Raw genomic sequence first — 25,013 nt, 5'->3', positions numbered from 1 at the left:
TTTAAGGGAATTATCTCATAGATTCTCCAGGACACATGTTTTTCCATTCAAATATGTTTAGGAAAACCCAGCCACTTCATTTTTCTTTCCCCTGATCAAGGCCCAAACATCACAGGAATCCTGAGCCTTGGCAATAGAAGGGCGAGCTGAAGCACACACCCTAATTGTGATTCCACACTAGGTGCTGTATCTGCCTTCAGTCCCCAAATTTTTCCTAAGACACGAGTAGCGGTAGAGAAGTCACTGCTGTATAGTTTGGAACCCGAGAACCGCGTCCTGGCGCAAGGAGCTGACTTCACATGGTCCTGGGAACCGTACACGGTCAAGGGGGTTGAAATGAACTCTACCATACCACTCCCCTGCCCCAAGTTTTGATGGGGTAACCCAGAGCTCTTTGGTGAATGTCCAAACGCCGTAGCAAGGTCAAGGTCCACTCTGGACCTGCATCTACGTGTCCAGTGCGATCTTTCAAGCACACCAAGCATCTCAGGCCCTCGAATGCCTCCTCCTTCCACACCTCTGCTCTGCACACACGGGTTGTTCACCCTCCCTCGAGGTTTATCTTCACTGAGCAGCTTGGAGAGGTAAGGGCCTCCTCTGGGCCCTCCAAGCATTCATAGAAAACACCAAGAGTGAGTGATATTCGAAATATCTAACCAGCTGGTCAGAATGGCCATCACCAGTCTACAAATAACAAATGCTGGGGAGAGTATGGAGAAGAGGGAACCCTCCTCCACTGTTGGTAGGAATGTAAATTGGTCCAACCACTATGGAAAACAGTATGGAGGTTCTTCAAAAAACTAAAAATAGAATTACCATATGACCCAGCAATCCCACTCCTGTTTATATATCTGGAGAAAACTCTGCATGCACCCCAGTGTTCATTGCAGCACTATTTACAATAGCCAAGACATGGAAGCACCCTAAATGTCCATCAACAGAGGAATGGATAAAGAAGATGTGATATATATATATATATATATATATATATATACACACACACACACACACACACACACACACACACAATGAGATACTACTCAGCCATAAAAAAAGAACGAAATAATGCCATTTGCAGCAACACGGATGGACCTAGAGATTATCATATGAAGTGAAGTAAGTCCGATAAAGACAAATATCATGATATCACTTATATGTGTAATCTTAAAAAATGATACAAATGAACTTCTTTACCAAACTGAAATAGACTCACGAACATAGAAAACAAACTTATGGTTACCAAAGGGGAAAGGGGAGGGGCGACATAAATTTGGAATTTGGGATTAACAGATATACACTATAAAATAGATAAACCACAAGGACCTACTGTGTAGCACAGGGAACTATATTCAATATCTTGTGATAATCTGTAATGGAAAAGAGTCTGAAAAAGAATAGATATATATATGTATAACTGAATCACTTTGCCGTACACCTGAACCATTTTAAATCAACAATACTTCATAAAAAATTAAAATTAAAAAAAAAAAATCTAAACAGCAAGCCTGGGATAAAAACCCATAAAAACTGACTTTGACTCAATCAGAAGGGAGTATTTCTAGTATAAACAACTGGTCTACCCATACTGAGCATCCTTTCTGCCTAGCCCTGTCTGAATACTCATCACGCTGGATCACAGGGTCTCTTTCTCTTTCTGTCGCCCCCTGAAGAATGTGAACAGCTGGAGGAAAGGAACTGTGTCCCGCAATCTTGCTCAATCAATATTCGCTGAGTGCTAAGTGGAATCCAGCCTCACTGGTTAATAGCTGTGTGCTCTTAGCCTCGTCTGTAAAATGGGTCAATAAAGACACATGCCTTGTGATTTGGCTTAAATGCATTTAAAGTGCTTAGCGTGATTAGCGTAATCCGTCAGTAAATGGTAGTTTTTCATTATTATTTTGTGAGTGTTGGTTTTATGGGCTTGTCGGCTGAAAGGGGAGTTTTCTAGAGGCTGGAGAAAGTGTGATGGTACCAGCTTGGTAGCCCACCACTCTGCCTCGATGCTCCAGAGCTGGAGTCTGCCCACCCCTCCATCCTGGCCCCTGAGAGCATGAGACCAAAGAGGGAGCTGATCAATCACCAGGACTTGAAAGGCCAGTCGGCTTTCATACACTGTGTCCTCCCAGTGTTTCTCTTAGCTACATGCTAACACCCGTTTGTTTAGAACTCGCAGCAAATACATCTCGGAGAGGACTTTGATCCCTGGCAGCTGTGTGAGTGAGGCTGGGTCCCAGGGGCAGACAGAGTCTGGAAAGGAGGCAGGCTGGACTTGCCTCTCTCATGCCCTCTGGGCTTGGCACTTAATTTCCCAAGCCCTGCCCCAGTGTGCTGTCCTTGTAGACAGAATCAAAAGCAAAAGCCCAAGCTCCAAAGTCAGAGGGTCTCCGGTTCACATTCGGCTCTGCCACTTTCCAGCTGCATGACTGTGGGAAAGTCACTCTACCTCTCTGGGCATCACTTTCTTCATGTGTAAAATGGGCATAATAATAGTTCTTGAAGCCAGTAGTTCACACAGCAATAAGTAAGATCGCACATGGAAAGCACTTGGGATGAGCTAGGAACTTAACAAGTATTTGAATGGGCAAATACTTTGCCTCTGCTTGTGAGAAAGGCAGTACAACATTGTAATTAAAAGCACAGGGTCAAGTGCCAGATGGTACCACCACTGTCTAGCTGTGTGACCTCAGGCAAGTCACTTCCCCTTTTCATCCATAAAGTGGAAATCACAATAGTACTTCCCTTATAGGGAAGGTTAATATGAAAATGAACCAAGGCATCACCTTAAAGCACTGCGAACAGTCCTCAGCACATTATACTCAATAAACATGACTATTATCTTCATGATGTGCAGTAGTAGTGTCATGTGATGCTGTGTGACCACAGGCATTGTTCCCACCTCTCTGAGCCAATTCCTATCACAAAACGATGATAATAATAACAATAACAACAATAATAATAATAACAAAGAACTCACAGAGCTGGGGAGGGCACTGCATTAAGGCAATCCCATGAGAAGAGATGGTGTGATGAGTCATGGGGTCATTTAGGGTTAATTTCTTTTAAAATCAGGAGAAAAAAATGAAGATAATAATGAATATAAAGTAGTGAATCCAGCCTGGATTATATTTATCTTTATATCAACACAGTCATAAAATGGGTATATGACTACTGCAATAGTTATATGACTATAATGTTACACATCCTATATGTATAACATATATATGTTATGTAGTATACACACATATATGTTATATAGCATGTGTTATACTTGTGTATATATAAAAATATTGCTATATGTATCTATGAATATATGTGAACTTATATTTATATATATAGATACATAATGTATGTATAACATAGTTATACATACATGCACAAAATATATGTATCTTTTATTATGCACAGGACATACACATACATGTATACACACATATATAGCGACACATGTAAATATACACACAAACACACACATACTTATATATATAATTTTACGAATGGGGGAAGAAGTCCTCCAAATGTGTCCAGGGCCCAGAGGAGTCATGAATCCCGATGTGGTCCTGGTGCTGCTGTGGACAGTGGTGGCTCAACCCAGCTGGAAGTGTCTGGGAGACTACATAGGTCACACCTCAGAGATGTCCCCTCTCACCGAGGGCCAGGGAATCTGGGACATTTATCCATCCACTTCAGCAGGTGAGAATGATCGCAAGAGCTTGCCTGGTGCAAGGTTGTGTAGGGCCTGCACTTGTAGAAAGCCCTCCGAGGGGAGACACAGGGCTGCAGAAGCAAGCTGTTGGGATGTCAGTGCCGAGGGAGTGTGGACGCCCTCTGTTATAAATGTCACCGTTGCCAGTTTCTTAGGTATCTTCCCAGAAGTAGTCTATGCATAGAGAAGCATAAATGTGTGCATTTGATATATTTTTACACAAGTGGTCCCCTCATAAAAAAATGGATACATTTGTGAAGTCATCATCAAGACACTTGTTACAGTAAAAATAAAAGTGTACTGCACCGTCTTGAAACCAAAACGGAATTACACTGTACATAATGTTTGGAATACTGCTCTCTTCCTCCAATTAATATGTGTCAAACATCTCTTCATGGCATTCTTTTCAGGAGTTTGGTGAATTTCACTGTGTAGTCTAACCAGAGTTTTAAAATTTCTTCTTAAAGTATTAAACAGTTCTTGATGGTTGGACATTTCTAGAGCTTTGATTTTTCACTATTGTGTACAACACATACTCATAGCTTTCATGCATGCGTTAAATAACTTCCTAAAATAAACTCCAAGAAATGCAACTGTTGCGAAAAAGTCTCCTATGTGGTTTTCAAATCATGTTCCCCCCAAAATGTAACAATTTCACACAACTCTTTTCAGAATATTACAGAATGTCCATTTCCCAACACCATCACCGATACTGATTATTATATTCTTTTTTTATTTTTACCAAATCAGAAATGATAAGTTAATCATTAAAGATAACTTCAAGAAAGTGTTCCAGAAGCATCGCACTGTGAGGTATATACGTTGTCCTGTGAAAGAAAGGAAAATCCACCAAAATATGGGGCTGTCCTGGGAATAGGAGATCTTCGCTGCGAGCACAGAGCTGGCGCGCTCGTTATGGTCCATTGACCCCCCAGGCCCCACCCTTATCCATCCTTCACCCGCCTGTTGGGCTCAGCCAATGGGAGGCACCATCAGGCAATCGGAGGCGGGAGAAAAGGCAGTTCGATCCCGCCCACGCCCAGCCTGGACCGTGTCTTGAGACAGTGGTTGAGTCTCGCTGTGCCCGTAGCTCCTCTCTAAGTAGCCCCCGGTCGCCCCCCTCCCTCCCTCCCTCTACCTCTTCAGTCCTGGAGTAGCAATGTCTCTGTTTTAGTCTCTTGTGACTGCTGTAACAGATCACCACAAACTTGAGGGTTTAAAACAGTATGCACTTATTCTCTCAGTTCTGGAGGCCGGAAGTCCGAAATCCGGTTCACTGGGCAGACACTGAGGTGTCAGTGCGGCCAAGCTGCCTCTGGAGGCTCTGGGGAGACTCCGCCCCTTCCCTCCTCCAGCCTCGCGTGTCTGCCAACATTCTCTGGCTTGTGGCTGCATCGCTCCCATCTTTAAGGCTGCGCCTTGAAATCTCCCTCTTCCCCATCTCGCATCGCTCGTCTTCTCTGTGAGACTCAAATCTCCGTCTGCCTCCCTCTTCTAGGAACACACAGAAATCTCAAAATAATCACATCTGCAAAGACACTTTTTTTTCCCTGTTCTTTTTCTTTCTTTCTTTTCTTTTCTTTTTGCCACATAAGGTAGTATTCTCAGTTTGCAGGGATTAGGGCGTGGCTATCTCGTGGGGGGCCATTTCTCAGCCTGTCGCAGATCCGTGCCTTTGATCCTTGGCATCTGCTAACCCTGCCCATGACTCTGTAGATGGTCCCTACATCAAACTATCTTCAAGACCTCCATGGCCTTTTCCCTGCTTGCTACCCGGACCAGCAGTGTCCTTGCCTTCCTTCCCGGACAGAACTCTCCCTCTTGCTCTCTGCAGTTAGACAGCTTTCTTGCACTTCCTCTGGGTTCAAATCCACTTGTTTATCCAGAAATATTTACTGACAAACTCTAGCCAGGCGCTCCGTTGAGCAGGGTTCTGCTGGCAAGGATGCAGGGTTCTGTCTCCCTAATGGGGTGAAATCAGGAATAAGCCCCATCCATTGTGACCAGGTTAGGCCCGTATGTCTGGGGGTCCTGCCGCCCAGTGGACAGTGTCCTTGAAACCTCCTGCTCTGTGGATTCAGGTTCACAAGGATTTTCCCCTTGTTTCCGCTGCTCTGAACGTGTTTATACATGATCCTCTGGCGCTATCTTCTGGCCAGTCTCTAGAGCTGCAGACAGGCTTTCTAAATGGGCAGCGCGAAGACTCATTGAGTAAAGAAGCCTCTTACCCAATAACGAAAAGCAGGAAAGGGATGGGGGTGGGGGGGGGGACACGATGGACATTAACAAGAGCACTGATCTTGGGAACAGGGAGCACCTGCGAAGGGAAGGAAGCAGGAGTGCGCAGAAGAAGTCAAGCTGTGCTGCGGTGTCACAAGAGGCTTCGGCTGACCTTCCAGAGAATTCTGAAGATGGGCTGAGACTTCAGGGTTGCCCCTAGTTGGACAAGGAGGCTGGGCCTCTATAACCGCTCCCCCACACACATCAATCAGTCACTGGACCAGGACCACGCAGGACGGGGTGAGGCAGCCTCCTGCCGCTGAGGAGGAGTCCTACAAACCATCCCGAATTCATGGAAGGGGAGCTGGGCGGCCCTTCACATCACCCACCCGAGCGAGCAGAGGCCGAGGCAGCCCCTGCCCAGTGAGGCTTCCGTCTGGGGGCAACAGGCATCAAAAATGTGGACAAGCGAATATCTATGGGATGACAAATGGCTGAGGGAGGTGGAGGGTGGTTTCAGAGGCCAAATCAGTGTGGCCCTAACGTAGACTGTGGTGTCCTCTCTGAGGATGGGACATTTAAGCTGAGGCCCCTGGGATGAGCTGGACTTGGGCAGATGAAGAGTTGAAGGGGGAGACCAGGATATGCAAAGGCCCTGGGGTGATGTGTCTGTCTCCGAGGGCTGCTGTAACAAATCACCACAATCTGGGTGGCTTAGAACAACAGAACTGTATCCTCTCACAGTTCTGGAGACTCTACAAGTCTGAAATCAAGGTGTGGGCAGGTCATGCTCCTGCTGAAGGCTCTGAGGGAGAATCTATTCCTGGCCTCTTCTACTCTGATGGTTGCTGGCAATTCTCATCTTGTGGCTGTATGACCCAGGCTCTGCTTCTGTCACCATGCAGAACTCTCCCTGTGTGTCTGTGTTTCCACGTGGCCTCCTTGTAAGGACACCGGCCATTGGAATGAGGGCCCACCCTAAATCTAAAATGACCTCAAGTGACCTCACCTCCAGATCCTTCACTTAATTACATCTACAAAGACCTCATTTCCAAATAAGGTCACATTTACAGGTTCCAAGGACTACAATATATCTTTGGGGGGGGGGGGACACAATTCAACCCATGGCAGGTGAGAACAAGGTTTGCACATCTGAGAAGCAGAAGTGGCTGGTATGGCCAGAGCTGAGTGGAAGGGGAGCAGAGGTCAGCAGATGGACCTCGTAGGACCTTGAGGCTGAAGTCAAGAGATGAACTGTCTTTTCAAACCAGATCCTCTTTGGTAATCGGGTAGCTGTCACTGGGGGCAGTGGAGTGACCAGGCCATGTGTCTCTCTTCCTGCAGGTTGACCTGGCCTTGTCCTCAGGGTGTGTGGGGCTCCCAGAGAGCGTGGCAGCACACGGGCCCCGCGTCGTCAAGGCTCAGATGTGGTCCCGCTGCTTCTGCCTCATTGTGTTGCTTAGTACCACTCTCCCAGCAGGTCCTGATGCAAGAAGGGGAAACGGGCTCTCTCCCAATGGGAAGAACTCTGAGGCTCCACGCCGAGGATGTGGAGAAAGGGAGGGAATAACGGAGGTCATCCTAGCACTCGCTCCATCAGAGCTGGATTGGAATCGTGGCTGTGTGACTTCTGAGCTGTGACATTTACACTTCCCTTTACTCCTCTCAACAAACAAACGTGGGTAATAACTAGTTTACAACACTGTTACCACGTGGATCAGGGACAAAATGTGGAGTCCCAACTCTTCCTCCCCAACTTAATCACATCATTGCCTTAAGCCCCTTCTCCACATAACCCTCCAAACAAGTTAATTGCCAGCTTTCAAGGCTCACCACCTCCAGGAAGCCTTCCCTGATAGCACGCCGACCCACCATGACCAGAGCGCTACCTTTGGAAAGCCCTTCTAAACAGTCAAATAAGTGATGCCTAAAATGCTTTGGGGTGTTACCTTTTCTACTTAAAATGTCTCAAGCACCCAACCCATGCGCCCCAAAGAGCCCAGCTTCTGCATTCAGTAAATGAATTAGATTTTTTAAAAAATAGATCAAACACTCACCCCTTCCCCCAGCCATCCTGTTTGCCTTCCTAGAGGAAATCACTGTTACCAAATTCTCATCTATTCCCCCAGAGATAGCCAAGCAAGGGATCAGCAAACATTTTCTATAAAGAGCCAGGCAGTCAATAGATTCGGTTTTGCAGGCATATGGCCTTGGTCGCAATGACTCACCTCTGCTGTCTCCAAAAGCAGCCACAGACAAGACATAAGTGAACACGTGTGACTTGGTTCCAATAAAATTTTATTGATGGACAGGGAAATGAGAATTTCATATCATTTTCACGAGTCATGCAACGTGATTCTTCTTTTGATATTTTTTTCAACCACTTAAAAATGTGCAAACCCTTCTCAGCTGTGAGGCCATGACAAAAACGGCGACAGGCCACATCCAGCCCAGGACACGGTTTGCTGCCCAGCGTACAGAAGCAGGCGTGTAGAGAGACCCCCGTGCCTTTCTGTTCTACACCAAAGGGAATATCCTTATGCACCGTGCTTTTTGCCCTTTTATAATATGCCTTGGCAATTATTCCACCTCTATAAATACTGACCTCCTTCATCCTTCTCTTTTAATCTTCAAAATGTCTCTTTAAAGAGATAGTTAATAAACTCTTTATTTTAGAATCGCTTTCAATGTACAGAAAAGTTGTGAGGATACTCGAGTTCCCATGCACCCTGCAGCCAGTTTCTCCTATTGTGAATATTGCTCTGGTACGTTTGTCACAAGGAACGAACCCATATTGATATGTTATTACTAATGGAAGTCCGTGCTTTGTTTGGATTTCCTCAGTTTTCCCCTGATGTCCTTTTTCTTTTCCAGAATCTCATCTGGGATCCCACATTCCACTGGGTCCTCCTGTGTCCTGAGGCTGCTCCTGGCTGTGGCAATTTCCCAGACGTCTCTGGTTTTGGATGACCTCCACAGTTTTGAAGAGTTCCAGTCAGGGATTTTTATAGGATGTCTCCCCTCCTACCCTATTGGAGTTTGTCTGACATTTTTTCATAATTAGATGCCTCATGTGGAGGAAATCAAGGGTCCAACTTTCTCTCCTCTCTCCATCCTCCAACCCTTCCAAGATCTCTCCCCACGGCTGGCCTTTCCCTGGTGGGACATTAATTACTACAGAGCCTAGACAGACTTCTCATTGCCTGAGTACATTTGTGAAGGCAGCTGTGATTGATTGGAGCTAGTTTAGATTTTAGATTTACCTGCTTTTTTTTTTAATTTTTAAAATCCCCGTGTCTAATCAGAGAGCCCAGCCTGGTGGGGGCCAGGTGCCCCTGGATAATATTTGATGGGAGAGAAAAGGAGGCCGGAGACAAAACGGGAAGGCAGGAAAGCAGGAAGGCTAATAATAATGTTACAACCTAGCTGTTTATTAAAAGCCCAGGGATATACAGCCCAGGAATGGTTCCTCCTTTCCCTGACATGTGGGGACCATATTTTCTTGGCCCAGAGCTGGGTCGTGCGATTAGCCGAGAGCATTCCATTTTCTTTTAATACCTTTGAAAGGCCTTCTGATTTGTGAATTTCTTTAGGGAAGGCTACGTTTAGTTGCACATTTTAATAAAGGCAGTTCCTGAAAATAATAAAAAGAAAAGTACGTGAAACCAGGCCTGGCTGGGCAACCCACACTTGCCCTCTCATAAAAGGCTAAGATCTCAGCGCTGCCTCGTAAAGCTTGCTCCGGCCTGTTCTGACCAGGGTTGCGGTGTGCAGAAAACAACCCCCTAATTGTCATTTAATTAAAGAGCACTTTCATACATATCAATAAATAGCTGTTGAATAAATGAATGACTTGGAAACACAGTGACCCCTTGTCACCTACTCTAGGCTTGAGGGTACATTTTTACATGGGTGTGTGTGTTTTCTTTGAATAGACAGTCTACGTAAGATGTGGACAGGGCGAAGTCTGACCTTCAGAGTAACCTACTACCAAGCAAGTAAATCCTCAAGTAATAGGTTGAAGAGGCACGCCAACATCCTTCCCCCGGAAACTGTGAACATGACCTTACTTGGAAAAGGGTCTTTAGAGACATCAAGTTAGGGATCTTGAGATGAGACCATCCTGGATTTAAGATGGGCCCTACACCCAATAGCAGGTGTCCTAATGAGAGAACAGAGAGGGAGATAGATTGATTCAGACACCAGAGGAGAGAAGACCACATGAAGACGGAAGCAGAGATTGGCGTGATGCAGTCACAAAGCCAAGGTTCCCCTGGAGCCACCAGAAGCTAGGAGACTAAGGAAGGGTCCTCCCTCAGAGACTCCGGGGGCAGCTCAGCCCTGCTGACACTTTGATTTTGGATTTCTGGCCCCCAGAACTGTGAGAGAATACATTTCTGTTGTTTTAAGCCACTAAGTCTCTGGAAACTTGTAGTAGGTGGTAGGGAACCAATACACCCCATAATCCTATGTCGACTGAAAAAAAAAATGCACAATCTAAAAATTGAGAATTGTGTTTTATTCGGCCAACTTACTGAGGACTTCAGCCCAGGAGGATACAGCTTCTCAGATAGCTCTGAGGGACTGTTCCAAAGAGGTAAGGGAGATGACAGGATACATGACTTTTTCCGCTTGGGGGAAAAAAAATGTAGTTGAATATCAAAAGATTACTGCTAATCACAAAAACAGACACCTCGAGTTAATGATTTTAGCACTTTTAGTATGGGAAGATGCAAGAGCCTAGGCTCACTGAAATTATTCCTTTGATATGCATCTTAACTATCTTGGGCCAGGATCCCGTTTAAGTACAGGAAGTGGCTAAAACGATTTCCGAGCCTAAGCAGAGCTAAAATGCTGTTCTGCCTACGGGCAGTCCCCCGCCAATGTTAGGGACCAGCGCCCCCTGGCGGCCTGGCCACTACGTTGGTCTCTCCAGGCGCCGCCGAACAGCCTGCGCCTGCGCAGAATGCAAGCGCTCAGGCCCACCCCTTGGAGGGTGTAACTTCCTTGGGTTGCTCTCTTTGGCCGCGCCTACTTCCGGAGGGGGCGGGCTACGCCTGGAGCACGTGACTCGGTTCCGGCTTGCGGAAGATGGCGGCGCCCAGAGCGGTAGCGTGAAATTTGGTGGTGGTGGTAGTCGCAGGCCATTCGTGCTGGAATCAAAACAGTGGGACCGTGCGCCATGTCGCGACTGATCGTGAAGAACCTCCCAGATGGGGTGAGTACAGAGCCTGGACTTGAGAATCTGAAATTGGGACCAGCTAGGAGCTGGAGGTTGGGAGGGAAGTGCCTGAGGAGAACTGAGGGGCTTTCGATCTCGGGCAGGATTCCCGGAGGATTCAGAGCCCGAAAGGGGCAGGCTTCTCGGCACATTCCCAGTTGACATTTGGGAGAGAGGGACAGTGCCTGCTCGGGGTTTCACAGCCGGCCCGATGGTACGTGATCCCAGCCGGACACCTCCTTCGCCGGGACATGCCAGCCCCCACGCTGTGTCGAATGCCTTGCTCCCACAGCCCTCTTGTCAGTCGCTTTTTTGGGTTGCCTCGTGACTGGGTCAGACACTGCGCCTGTATCCCTCTCCCATTCGTGACACCGTCTGGGAGCAAAGTGGGGAGCAATAGACTGAAGACCTGCGTTCCAGTTCCCACTCCCGCCTTTAGGGAAAGTAGGAATAAATAGTCTAAGAAAACTGAGTGAGTGTGCAGGGCTTTAAACCACTTATCGAGTAAGTGGGGAGGGGTGACCCAGTCATACTTTTCTCCACCTAGAGTCCGCACAGAACCTGGCACGTGGTAGGTATCCAGTAAATACATGCTGAATAAATGAGTGAAGAAATAGTTGAATGTGTGGTGTCAGACGGTTAGTGCATTGTGCCCAAGTGGATCATCCGTACCTATTTCACTATGACTTTTCTTGGATAGAGAGGCCACGACTGGTGTGGCCAGTAAACTCATTCCCAAAATACAAAATGTGCCGTTTGGATGGCATGAGAGATCTTGTGTACTCCTTAGAAAGAGTGAGAACATAAAACCCATTTCTGTTTCACTGTTGTGGTTTTTTAACTTTACCTTTTTTCCCCCCCTGGCGGATTGGGGGGGGGCACCTATCATACGATTTTTAAAATTCAGTATAAAACGAGAAGCACAGTGTTTTGTTCCATCCTATCCTCCATCTCTCTCCAGGAGTAACCATCTTTACGGCTTGCACCTCTTGACAAGTTCCTCATCTGAAAACCCTTAATGTAGTTACATAGTAAGCTCTCAAAGCGTTAGCTACTACTACTACTGTTATTAACTCTTTCATTCATCAAACAAGACATGCAATGGTAAGAGACACAGCCATACTGAGAAGCAAAATGAGACGGTAGTTGAGAGGGAAAGGAAGGGTAGCCGTGCTAAAATCCTCATCCATCAGAGTGAGGCATCAAGAGACGCTATCTAAAGCTGATGAATGGATCAATAATAGATATTTTTTAAGTGTACTATTTAGGATAAATGATGGAAGAATTAAAAACGATAAATAACAGGGTGGAGGGAAGGGATAGTTAGGGAGTTTAGGGTTGACATGTACACACTGCTATATTTCAAACGGATGACCAACAAGGACCTACCGTATAGCCCCGGGAACTCTGCTTAGTGTTATGTGGCAGCCTGGATGGGAGGGGAGTTTGGGGGAGAACGGATACATGCATATGTGTGGCTGAGTCGTTTTGCTGTGCACCTGAGACTATCACAACATTGTTAATCGGCTATACTCCAGTATAAAATAAAAAGTTTTAAAAAAAACCAATAAATAACAGAGACTGGAAGGGAGGAATAGATGATGTAGGTTTCTTATCTTTCATAGTGGGAGTCAGCAGATAGTCATTGGGTAAATAAGCCAAGAAATGAAAGTGAGAGCTCAGTATAGGGACATAGAGCCATGCTTATGAGGAGTCCTAAAAGCAAGCCGTAAAGATGGATACTCCTTTCTTCCACAATTAGCAGGCACTGTGTAGTTTACCATTTCCTTAGTTCACACATCATTGTGACAGGCATTTATTAGGTGTCTACTATGCCGCAGCCATGATGCTGGGCTGCTTGTACGATAGGTCTCCTTAGCCTCCTAGCAGCCCACAGGATAGGAAGATTTCAGTGCAGTCATTGTGAGTCTTGATTTCCTCATCAATGAAATGGGGAAGGGCCTTGCTCAAGGTCACACAGCGAGTAAGTGTTGGAGCCAGAGCTGGAACCGGATCCAGCTGCAAAGCATGCTCTGCCACCACCCCTTCTAAGGTCACCTCCGGGGAATCCCAGGGCCTCAGGTTCCCAGCCCTTTTTGTCCCCTTGGCTCTGAGGGTTCCCCGGCCCCCCCCCCCCCACCATCGTCCCCTTTCCATCCTAGATGAAGGAGGAGCGTTTCCGGCAGCTGTTCACCGCCTTCGGCACGCTGACAGACTGTAGCCTCAAGTTCACCAAAGACGGCAAGTTCCGCAAGTTCGGCTTCATCGGCTTCAAGTCCGAGGAAGAGGCCCAAACAGCGCTGAACCATTTCAACAAGAGTTTTATCGACATGTCCCGCATCACGGTGAGTGGGTGTGAATCTCGCCCTCTCCTGCCCATCAACAGTGACCCACTGGCTCTTTCTCTCCACGCTCAAGTCCAAAGCCTGTCCCCTTCCGGACCGTGACATCTTTGGTCTTCCTCACTGTTCTCAAGCTCCCATGCTTGTGAATCCCCTGCAGCGTTTGCGGAAACAGTTTCCCCAGAGCTTCTGATTCCGTATGCTGGGGGAGGGGATGCAAGGATTTGCAGGTCTCGCAGGCTTACAGGTGATGGGGATGCTGCCGGTCCCAGGGTGAGCGGCACTGGTCTACATTATTCATCCCCTCGCCCAGTCAGTGGCTGAATGGCCTGTGCCGGGCGTGGTGGCAGCTGTCATCATCCCCCTCTCTGTCCCTCGCAGGTGGAGTTCTGCAAGCCGTTTGGGGACCCGACAAAGCCCCGAGCCTGGAGCAAGCATGCCCAGAAAGCAAGCCAGTCCAAGCCACCTCCGAAAGACAGAGACTCCATCTCCCCAGAAACTAAGAAGGTGCATGCATGGTCACTCCTGGCCGCATCCGGGTGTCAGCAGGGTGGTCACCCCGGGAAGGCAGGGCAGGGGGAGGGACCTGAGAATCCCTCTCGGATGGTTCCCGAAAGCAGCCCTCCCAGGGCAGTGCGTTTCCATCTCCTTTCATCGTGACCCTCACCACCTGTGCCTTCTGTTTTTAGGATGACAAGAAGAAAAAGGTAGCGGGCGAACTGGAGAAGGTGAGTCTGTCCTGGTGACAAGCGGAGGGCGGGCAGCGAGGGCGGGCCCGGCAGGCAGCGCCTTGCCGTGGCTGTGGCCCCTTCGTCTTTCTGTCTGAGGAAGAGTCCACGCCGCCCTCCCTGGGACTGACCCAGCTGGCCCCAGGGGTCCTCTAGAGACTGGGGGAAGTGGCCTCGGAAGATGCGCTTACCCTCCGAAGAGTTTGCAAGGGTGAGCCCTGCCTGAGCCTTCTCTGCCTGTTCTGCCTTCTTCCCGCTTCCCTGCCACCCGGCGCCTGCAGCTGAGGGAAGATAACGAGTTCCAGGAGTTCCTGTCGGTTCACCAGAAGCGGGCGCAGGCGGCCACCTGGGCGAACGATGCCCTGGACGTTGAGCCCTCGAAAGGGAAGAACAACTTGGCCAACGACTACCTGAACTTCGACTCCGACTCAGGGCAGGAGAGCGAGGAGGAGGGAGCCGGGGAAGCCCCGGAAGGTAAGGGTGTGCCCCCCGCCCGAGTGCGCGCCCTGCAGCGCCCGGGCCTGTGCGCACGTGACCTGAGGCCCCTCCGCGCCGGGCCCAGGAGACAGCGAGTCAGGTGCTGCCCCGTGGAGCAGTGATTATCCCGCGTGTGGGTACGTCGGCTTTGACCGATCCTGGTTCCTTATTCAGTCAGTTGATGACTCACTCAAATATTGATTGAGCACCAACTGTATGCCAGGCACTGCTTCAGGCATTGGGGATATAGGAGTGAGCAAAAGACAGGGAAGCCTGCCCCCGTGGAGGTGTCGCCCTGGTTAGGGAGAGAAACAATAAAGACATTGGTCTCCTATTTAGTATGTGATATGAGCGCGAGTGCTGCAGGGAGAAAGCAGGAAAGGGAGGAAAGTAGGAAAGGGGGACAGGAGCGTCACCGGGGAAGGCCTCCAAGGAGGTGGCCCTTGAGCAAAGGAGGTGAGGGAGTGAATCTCTGTCCTCAGAAAGGGGTCACGGTGTCATGGGGGGGCCGTATGGACCTGTGAGCGACTGTAGCTCAGAATGGTGAGTGCCGTGGTCGTGGGGCGGGAATCGACTTTGGTTAAAAGGTGAGGGAATGAATTTAACGTGAGTTTTATGGCTGGTAAAGTCTCTGTGCAAAGCTGGGGTCCGAAGGACTCGCTGGGAGTTGGTGGGACTCAGAAGGGATGGGGGGAGAGGAGGGGTTGCAGGCAGAGGGAACAGCATGGCAAAGGCGCAGAGGGAAGGAAAAACAGGAACTTGTGGGGGGGGGTTCCACATGGCTCAGGGCGGCTGCAGCAGTGGGAGCCGGCGGAGAGGCCAGTGAGCTCACCGGGCCCGACGAGGAGTTTGGGTTTCACCCTGAGAGCATCTGGGAGCCCCTGGTTTGTTTTGATCAGGGAGTGAGAGTCCTCTCTGTAGGCTCAAAAAAGTCACGCAGCCTCCTCGCAGTTGGCAAGGCTGGTGAGGGAACCCCGAAGTTCTCAGTGTGTAGCACGGAAACTGTCAAAACTCCATCACTTTCTCCCCATTTGACGGTATTTATTCAAGGACCTACTGGGGACTGGCTGCTTGGCACGGGGCCCCTGGTCACCTCAGGCTTGGCACCTTACGTGCCACCCATCGGTCACACCCCCATGCTGTCTGCCCTCCAGCCCTCTCGTTTGCTCACACCCGTCACCGGCTCCCAACCTCTCCGGTTTTCCAGAGGAGGACAGCGGCCTCGAACCCAAGGCAGCCGTACGGAAGGAGCTGTCGGACATGGATTACCTGAAATCCAAGGTGGTGGAGGCCGAGTCGTCATCCTCAGGGGAGAGTGAAGACGAAGCCGTGAACTGCGAGGAGGGGAGCGAGGCCGAGGAAGAGGGTTCCTGCACCACCCCCGCCCAGCAGGACCGGGAGGTGGCCCGAGCCGAGGTGCGTGTGGATCGGGGTGAGCTTGGGAGCCTGGGGAGGGAGGAGGTCTGCTTGGCCCTCGCCCACGTTCCCTGCAGCCCCTTTGTCGGGGCCTGTAACATCGGGGAAAGACAGCTCAGCGGCCCAGAGACCTGACTTCAGGTCTCGGTACTGCTGCTTGCTTGCTGTGTGACCCTGGGGAAGCATGTTCCCTCTCTGATTTTATTTCCTATCGCTAACGCAGAGGCTGCCTGCCCCTCTTGACTTGGGGGGGAGGGGGGCATAAATGAGCTGAAAAAGTATCCCAAGAATATTGTACTTTGTAGTTACTAGCAAGGTAGACAGGTGTGAGCCCGTAATCAACAATAACAGATGAAATTAATTGAGCACTTACTACATGTGAGATTCAGTACCTGGCGTGTCATTTATCATTGAATCTCATGGGAATCTTGGGGGATGGGGATTCTTGTCCCCTTTTACAGGTGAGGAAACTGAGGCCCAGAGAAAGGAAGTGACTTGCTCAAGGTTTCGGCTGGGAAGTGGTGGGGTCAGCACCCAGACCCAGGTCTGCTTGGCTCTGGAGTCTAGATCATAAATGTGGGTGCTTCCTCTGGGGATGGCCGCCCCGTCTTCCACCCGGGGGTCCTCTCTGCTTAGGGAAGCTTCACACATCCTTTGGGTCTTCATTCCTTCATCTCCCTCCTCCTCTTTCTCCTTCCCCCTCCCTCCATTCATTCTCTTTCCCTTCTAATTGCCACCTCCTGTCCTTTTCTCCTAGAGATGTATATTCTAAAGAGGTAGTCGAGTGTGGCTAAGTCAGGGAGCCGTGGGTTCAAATCCCAGCGCTGATGTGGAATAGCCATGGGATGGGGTGAGGTGCTTCTCTTCGGGCCTCTGATCTTCATCTAAGGTGATGTGCAGCAGAGCACGGGTCTCTGTGTCCAGTTTCCAAAACCCCTGCATCTGGGTGCGCACTGGAAATCACAAGTTCCAGATTTCAGGGCAATACCCCATAACTTATACAGGGCAGCACCCCATAAAAGCACATGACTATTTCTGCAGTGAAGCTAGAAATGATTACTCATCTACTTGGGATAGACGTAAACCCTAAATTGTGACGTAACAGCTCAGAGCGGGCTTTGCCGGCAAATGAGTCCAAGTCAGGGCAGGTTTTGTTACCAAACGAATTAACCAGAAGATTAGGTTTTTCAGAGCTGTTTCGATTCTAAAACTACAGAAGACATCCCAAACCCTGTAAGATTGTTTCAAAGATTCGAGAGGACAGCTGTGTCTGCAAAGTGCTTTGCACAACATCTGGCACAGAATAAGCCCTAAATAAGTGGTAGCACATGTCACCGTACCTCAGGGCTCCTTCCCAGGAGGTCTGCTCCTTCTGCGAGCAGGCCCCCGGCGAGCCGGCCTGTGGTTCCGGCCCTCATCTCAGGGGCACATGGAGGCTTGGCACCTCCTACCGCAGGCTCTGGCCAGACTCCACGTCCGTGGCAGGCACGATGCTTCCGGCATTGCCAGCTGGCCCTGGCGCCAGGGGCCTTGGCGCGTTCACTGCGACGCCCGGGTCGGCACCTCCTGCGGCTGCACCAGGGAGCTCACCGTGGCCGTTTCCGTTCTTTGCCGTCACTCAGACCGAGAAACCAGCCAACCAGAAGGAACCCACCATCACCCACACCGTGAAGCTGCGGGGAGTCCCGTTCAACGTCTCAGAGGTGCGCGCCAGTGACGGGACGGGGTGAGGAGCCCCCGGGGAGCGGGAGACAAGGGCGAGGGTCCCAGGAGGCTCTGCCGCACGGGAGCTTCAGGATCAGTTGGGGACTTCAGCTGGAGGGAACTGGGGGCCAGAGAGACTCATACATAGGACCTTGGGCATCGTCAAGGTCAGGAAACAGGGCCGGCTATATTGAGACCGAGAAGGAGTGGTCTCACTCACCAGTCATCTATGCTAGGGGTGGGTAAACTTTTTCTGCTAAAAAATTTTAAAAGGACCAGCTAGTAAATACTCAAGGCTTTGTGATCAGTATGGTCTCTGTTACGACTACTCAACCCTGCGGTCGTAGCACAGAGGCAGCCCGAGGCGAGAGGTGGCCAAATAGGCCTGGCTGGGTGCCAATAAAACTTTATCTACAGAAGCAGGCAGTGGGCCACGTTTGGCCTGCGTACTGTAGTCTGCTGACTCTGGGTCTACACAGGAGAGAACACTTTGTCAATTTCCCTCCTCATGAAAGTAGTAGAAGTTCAGCATAGGAAATGTTTTTTAATGTAGCTAAATAACAAGACGTAAAAATTACCTATCACTCTATAAATTGCCGACCAAACTGTGTTGAGAGAGAAGTGCTAACCAGATGGGGTACCAGGCTGCACAGCTAATTACCTACATGTCTGATTACTATAGAGTAAAGACTGTCCCAGGCAAACTGGAGCAAGCTCCCCTCAGTCCCCCACGTCTATATCCCGTACACTGACAACCACTAATAAATTCTGAGTATATCTTCTTAGACATCTTTTTCTTTGTATAGAAACGTTGACCTGTGTTTTTCTTTTTTTTTTTTTTTTTAATTAATTAATTTATTTTTGGTTGCATTGGGTCTTCGTTGCTGCGCCTGGGCTTTCTCTAGTTGCGGCGAGCGGGGGCTACTCTTCATTGTGGTGCGCAGGCTTCTCATTGCGGTGGCTTCTCTTGTTGTGGAGCACGGGCTTTAGGCGCGTGGACTTCAGTATTTGTGGCACGTGGGCTCAGTAGTCGTGGCTCGCAGGCCCTAGGGTGCAGGATCAGTAGTTGTAGCACACAGGCTTAGTTGCTCTGCAGCATGCGGGAATCTTCCCAGACCAGGGCTTGACCTGTGTCCCCTACGTTGGCAGGCAGATTCTTAATCACTGCACCACCAGGGAAGTCCTGTGTCTTTTCTTTTTAAAAAGCAATCCTACAATAGGAACTATTTTGAAACTCTTTTCCTCCCTCATCACATTATGTCATAAATGTCTTTGAATATTGAATATTCTGCTACAGCATCATTTTTCACATTGCGTGCTATTCTTTACTCTGGACACACTGTGTTACACTCACCCAACCTCCTCAGTTGAGACATAGGGATTGTTTCCAGTCTTCTGCTGATTTGAATAATAATGCAGTCAGCGCATTTCTTGAGATCAGAGGTCAACAGATGTTTTTCTATCAACATCATTTAGTGCATATTTTAGGCTTTGTGAGCTATATGGTCTCCGTTGCACTTTTTTTTTTTTTTTTTTTGATGATCCTTGGAAAATGTAAAAACCATTCTTAGCTTGCAGGCCGTGGGCAGTTTTTGGCCTGTGGGCTATCGTTTGCCAACCCTTGCTCCAGATAAGTACTGTATACAAGCACATGCATGTATTCAGTACATTTTTAAGGCTTTGATACAGAGTGCCAGTTGCCCTCTGGAAGCCTGGCCAGTGTATACTCCCTTAGCAGAGAATGAGAGTGCCCATTTTTGTGAACCCTGGGTATTAATCTTTATCAACGTGACAGGTCAAAATGGCATTTTATTTTGATTTATATTTTACATTATTAGTGAGATCAATCATTCTTTCACGTTTGTATATCATGTGTGTATCCTGTTTTGGAAAGTGCCTGATTATATTTTATGCCCTTTTTTTCTCGAAGAAGTACTCACCTTTTTTGAGCCTGTATATTTGCTAATTATTTTTTTAAATAAAACTTAATCGGATTTCAGAGTAACAAGCATTTGGGTTCTACTGGACTATCTGAATTGTCTGCTAATTTAGAGTCAGAGTTCTGTCAGTACCAACCATGCAGAAAATCATATGCTTCAGTGGGGACGGGGGACATTAGATGGACTTTTGCAAATAAATACACAAAAAATGGTCACTTCTTTCCTCTCCACAAACGGTAACAGAAAATGTAATGGAAAAAAAGATTACTTTTATGAAAGAGAAAGAAAAAAGAAAAGAAGGAAGGAAAGGAAGGGAAGGAAGAAAAGAAAAGGCAGTCTGCTTCTAGATATTCTAATGAAAATTATGTATTGGGGGCTTTATAGGTATTCTAATAAAAGTTTTATAGGTTCTGTATAAAGAAAGTGTTCAATTCCACTGAGGGATTTAAAAGAATGCTTACATAAATGTAAAGCCATACATTCTTAGAAAGTAAAAATGCCAGTTTCTCCCTAATTAGTGAATGAGTGAATAAATTCAGTGGGATCAGAGTTTTGTCAGGATTGGGGGGGTGGGGGTGGGATCCCGGAGAACAGCTGGGAACAGCCTGTGGGAATAGACCCTTCCCCTGCAAGATGTTGAAACATGTTTTGAAGCTACAGTAATTAAAACAGTTTGGTTCAGGTGAAGTTGTTGACAGGTTAATGGAATAGAATGGAATTCAGAAATCGACTCACATATGTATAAGCATCTAGTTTAGGATAGGGTGTCTCATATCAATGAAGAGAAGCGAGATTTTTCTATAAATAGTAATGGGACAACCAGTTAACTTTTGTGAAGAAAAAAAAAAAGGGTGGAGCCCCGCCTTACTCCTCATAGCAAGCTAAATTTCAGAGGCATCAAGGATTTAAGTTAAAAAACTGAGACAATAAAAGTTCTAGGAGAAAGCATTGAATTTACTTGTAATCTTGGAATGAAGAGTGCCTTTCTGTATTCAGTATCCTGTAATAAACCGTAATGGAAAAGTATATGTATACATATACATATATACATGTATGTACACACACATATGCGTATACACATGAGTATATATATATACACACATAACTGAATTGCTTTTCTGTACACCAGAAACAAACAACATTGTAAATCAACTATACTTCAATTAAAAAAAAAAAAAAAGAATGCCTTTCTAAGCAGTTTGCAGAACTTGGTAGTCATAAGGAAAAGGTGGATTAATTGACTAGATAACATTTAAAACTTCTCTAAGGCAACTTTTTGCCATAAAGTCAAAAGACAAACAACAGACATTTATAACACAAACAACAGACAAAACCTGTCTCTTTAATTTACAAATAGGTAAGTAGATATTGGGACCTACGTATGACCGAATAGAAAAGTGGACAAAAGATAGGAGGTCTTCTAAGAGAAAGAATTCAAATGGCTGGGAAAGATGCCTGAGTTCACTCATAATTAAAGAAATACAGAACGAAACAGGATGGTTACATTTTTGCAGAAATTTTTTAAGTTCAGTAATAAATTGTTTCACGCACTGTTGGGGGAAGTGTGCGGTGAAGCCTTTTGGAAGGCAATCTGGAAGCATCAGTCAGAATTTAAAATATATGTACGGGGCTTCCCTGGTGGCGCAGTGGTTGAGAATCTGCCTGCTAATGCAGGGGACACGGGTTCGAGCCCTGGTCTGGGAGGATCCCACATGCCACGGAGCAGCTGGGCCCGTGAGCCACAATTGCTGAGCCTGCGCGTCTGGAGCCTGTGCCCCGCGACGGGAGGGGCCGCGATGGAGAGAGGCCCGCGCACCGCGATGAAGAGCGGTCCCCGCACCGCGATGAGGAGTGGCCCCCGCTTGCCGCAACTGGAGAAAGCCCTCGCACGAACCGAAGACCCAACACAGCCAAAAATAAATAAATAAATAAATAAATAAATAAATAAATAAAATCAAGTAAAAAAATATATGTACGTACCTTTGACCTAGCAATTACCTTGCTGGGAATTTGCACTACAGGCGAATCAGCCAGGTACACCAAGAGGTCAGTGCAAGAATGTTCACTGCCACATTTTCTAATTCTTATTTTATTTATAAACTAATGTATTAATTTGTGTCATTTTATTTATAAAAACAGAAAACTGGAAACAACCTCTACGCTATATCACTAGAGAAGTGGTTAAATTAGTGGGTCTCAGCTGGGGACAGTCCCCCCCCCCGACCCCCATCAGGGAACACGTGGCCCTGTCTGGAGTGCCAACAAGAGTGATCTGGGCCTTGCAGTTACGACCATTTTTGTTTTCTTCTTGGGACTTTTCAGTATTTGCTAAATTTTGTACTCTGTGTGTTTGCGCATTTTTAAAAAAGAGTTTAAATCACCCTCACGTCCAAAAAATAGAGAAGTAGTTAAGAAAATTGGGAACCATCTACAACAGTACTCGATGTGTATCATCCCCATGAAGTAACATGGACAAATAATCATGCTTTGATGAGATGTGAAAAAAGCTGGATTTAACCCCAATTAAGTAAAAAGGTACTTAGGAAAAAAAAGATCAGAAGCAATACCTTACAATACTAATGATGCCATTACTGTTCTATATTTATATTCCTTGTTTCTTCTCCAACTTAAAAACAAATTTCTTTTCCAAGGCGGTTTTAATTTACGATGGAGAAAACGTGTGTAATTTAGAGGAAAGTGAGAGACTACAAAAGATGAAACACTTCAGTGTCCTTTCTGAATTCAGAAATTTGACCCATGTTTCTTTATTCGGTTTGCACTTTTGGGAAAAAACTTTTCATCTCCTCACAGAAAAATGTCATGGAGTTCCTGGCACCCCTGAAACCGGTGGCCATTCGAATAGTGAGAAACGCCCATGGAAACAAAACAGGTGAGGTCTGGGCTGTTCCGAGGGGGCTGGAGAGGCAGATGCTGGAGCTGGAAGGTTGGGGCAGTTGAACTGTGAAGATGTTTGGAGGGCAGCTACTTTTTTCCTATTTGTGGTCCCCACTTCTGTGGATGTGGTGGAAGTGCTCAGGACAGGGGTCTGCCTCTTGTCCCCTGCCGCTGGCGGCCTAGTATGAGGTTTTCACCTGTGCAGGCAGGCCCGGCCCCCAGGCCTAGGGGCTCAGCACTGACTGCGGCCTTTAGCCCAGATGCAGGGGCCCACCGGGGGCTCAAAGCAAGGGGACGCCGTGATCGGATTCAGGATGGTCCCCTGGCTGGTGAGGGAAGGGTCCAGGGGCAGGTGGGCTGGGTGGGGGCTTTTGCAGTCCCCCAGGGGAGGGTCTTGTGATAGAGACCAAAACCCATGGGCTTTGGTGCAGGTTACGGCACTGCCACGCGTGAGCTGTGTGTCCGTGCGCACGTCACCTAACTCCTCTAGAAAAGTGGGGAGGCGAGGCCTCTCGTGTTTAGGGAAGACTCCACGTGCTCGTCTGTGCAAGTCAGGGCCGCGGGCACTGACGGGCAGTCGCCGTGGAGGTGGCCCCTTGGTGCCGAGCTGGGTTGCAGCACTGCAACCACAGGCATTTGTCCAGAGAAGGTCACGGAGCAGGCGCTGGTCAGGACAGGGTGAGGCTGGGAGGGAGGCCAAGGCCCTCCCGTTTCGGAACGCTTCCTACGAAGGGAAATTTGCCTGGGGGGCATCAGGGAGTGTCTGTATTTTGGAGATCGGGCGAAAAGTACAGGTTTTCCTCCACTTTCTGCTCAGATTCCCCCAAACACCTAGCGCAGTGAGGGTGTTCCTCCGTGACTCCCACGATTGTCTGCAGGGCCTGCAGACCTTACCTTTGTCGTGGTCCTTTCACAGGGTATGTCTTTGTGGATTTCAGCAGTGAAGAGGAAGTGAGGAAAGCTCTGAAATGCAACAGGGAATACATGGGTAAGGATGCCGGACGGTCCCACGCCGCGTGGCGGCAGGGGTTCGTTCATTCAGTTACTCTGTAAGGTTATATTGAGGGCCTGCTGTGTGCCTGCCGGGCGCTGCCCTGGGCACGGAGGATACAGCCGTGAGCAGAACAGACCAAAGCCCCCGCCCTCCTGGGGCAGAGATTAGGCTAAGTTTCCTGTAGAGGAAACTTGGAGAGGGGAGAGACAGGCGGTAACCAGAGGGGCTGTGCTCTGGACAAGTGCAGGAGAGGGTCGGGATTGGAGGAGGCGCATTTTAAACAGGATCGTGTCAGCTTGGGCCACACTAAGCTGGCGACACTGGAACAAAAGCCAGAGGGGTAGAGGAAGCCAGCTCTGGCTTTGTGGGGCGGGGCCGTTCCAGTACAGGGAACAGCAAGTACAGGGAACAGCAAGTACAGGGTCTGGAGCTGCGAGGTCACCTGAAGAAGATATCCAAGGACGTGCTCTTTGGCCTGTCCCTGGTATGGACAGGTGATTCAGGTCCAGCCATTGACCCCTTGTGAAGACACAAGTTCTGTTAGGGAAGAGGAGAAACCTAAGCAGTCTTGCTAGCAAGTCAGGTGGTAGGTATTTATTGAGCGCCTACTGTGTGCATGTGGAGGTGATGGTGGGGGTCGTGGTCTAATCAGGTGCCTGGGCCAATGCATGGACATAGTTCAGCGGCAGCCCAAGGTGGCTCTTCAAGGTTGGGCTGTCACATGAGATGATTCCCAGGGCAGTGCCAGGGGCCGTGCCCTGGAATTGGGAGGATGCAGCCCCATGGACCAGGCGGCCCAGGCAGGCTCCCCCCTGGGCTGAAGCTGAGCTCGCAGGATGAGTGAGATTGAGGCCCGGCACTGGCTGGGGCCTCCACCCTGGTTAACAGAGCCTGGTGTCTGGCGCTGTCACCAGCCACCTTCGCCATGGCTTCCAGAAGGCAGCAACAAAGTCTGGAAGCTGGCAGGTTCCGGGCCTCCCCCGGGGCCCTGACAGCCTCTCCTGGTGCAGGTGGACGCTACATCGAGGTGTTTAGGGAAAAGAACGTCCCTGCAGCCAAGGCGCCCCCAGAGAATAGCGCCAAACCCTGGCAAGGCCGGACACTCGGGGAGCATGAAGAGGAAGAGGACCTGGCCGACTCTGGGAGGCTCTTTGTGCGAAACCTGCCCTACACCAGCTCCGAGGAAGACCTGGAGAAGCTCTTCTCCAAATACGGTAGGGGCATGGCCTCCGGCTCACCACAGGGCCCTGCAGCGGGTGGTCCGAGTCCCCATCTGCCTCCTGCAGCTCTTGACCTTGGGCTAATGACGTCCCCCTCTGGCCTCAGTTTTCTCATCCATAAAATGGGCCTCGCCATCTCTGAGCTGCTGTGAA

At 48.6% G+C, this 25,013-nt stretch overlaps 1 protein-coding gene across 1 annotated transcript in view; it reads left to right on the top strand.

Annotated features, from left to right (window-relative positions):
- The first annotated feature begins 10,992 nt into the window (after window positions 1-10,992).
- The window catches only part of RBM19 (RNA binding motif protein 19), a 121,873-nt gene continuing 107,852 nt past the window's right edge, over window positions 10,993-25,013 (top strand). The window contains exons 1-10 of the mRNA XM_057526210.1: window positions 10,993-11,141; window positions 13,307-13,489; window positions 13,868-13,993; window positions 14,176-14,214; window positions 14,496-14,688; window positions 15,899-16,107; window positions 17,730-17,810; window positions 22,563-22,641; window positions 23,563-23,634; window positions 24,651-24,854. Of these exons, the coding sequence (XP_057382193.1) occupies window positions 11,106-11,141; window positions 13,307-13,489; window positions 13,868-13,993; window positions 14,176-14,214; window positions 14,496-14,688; window positions 15,899-16,107; window positions 17,730-17,810; window positions 22,563-22,641; window positions 23,563-23,634; window positions 24,651-24,854 (1,222 nt within the window). The 5' untranslated portion in view covers window positions 10,993-11,105. The remainder of the gene's footprint in view (window positions 11,142-13,306; window positions 13,490-13,867; window positions 13,994-14,175; window positions 14,215-14,495; window positions 14,689-15,898; window positions 16,108-17,729; window positions 17,811-22,562; window positions 22,642-23,562; window positions 23,635-24,650; window positions 24,855-25,013) is intronic.

The sequence above is a fragment of the Balaenoptera acutorostrata genome, chromosome 13 (assembly GCF_949987535.1).
Source record: "Balaenoptera acutorostrata chromosome 13, mBalAcu1.1, whole genome shotgun sequence".
Classification (NCBI taxonomy): Eukaryota; Metazoa; Chordata; class Mammalia; order Artiodactyla; family Balaenopteridae; genus Balaenoptera; species Balaenoptera acutorostrata.
This window is presented reverse-complemented; position numbering and strand designations above follow the sequence as displayed.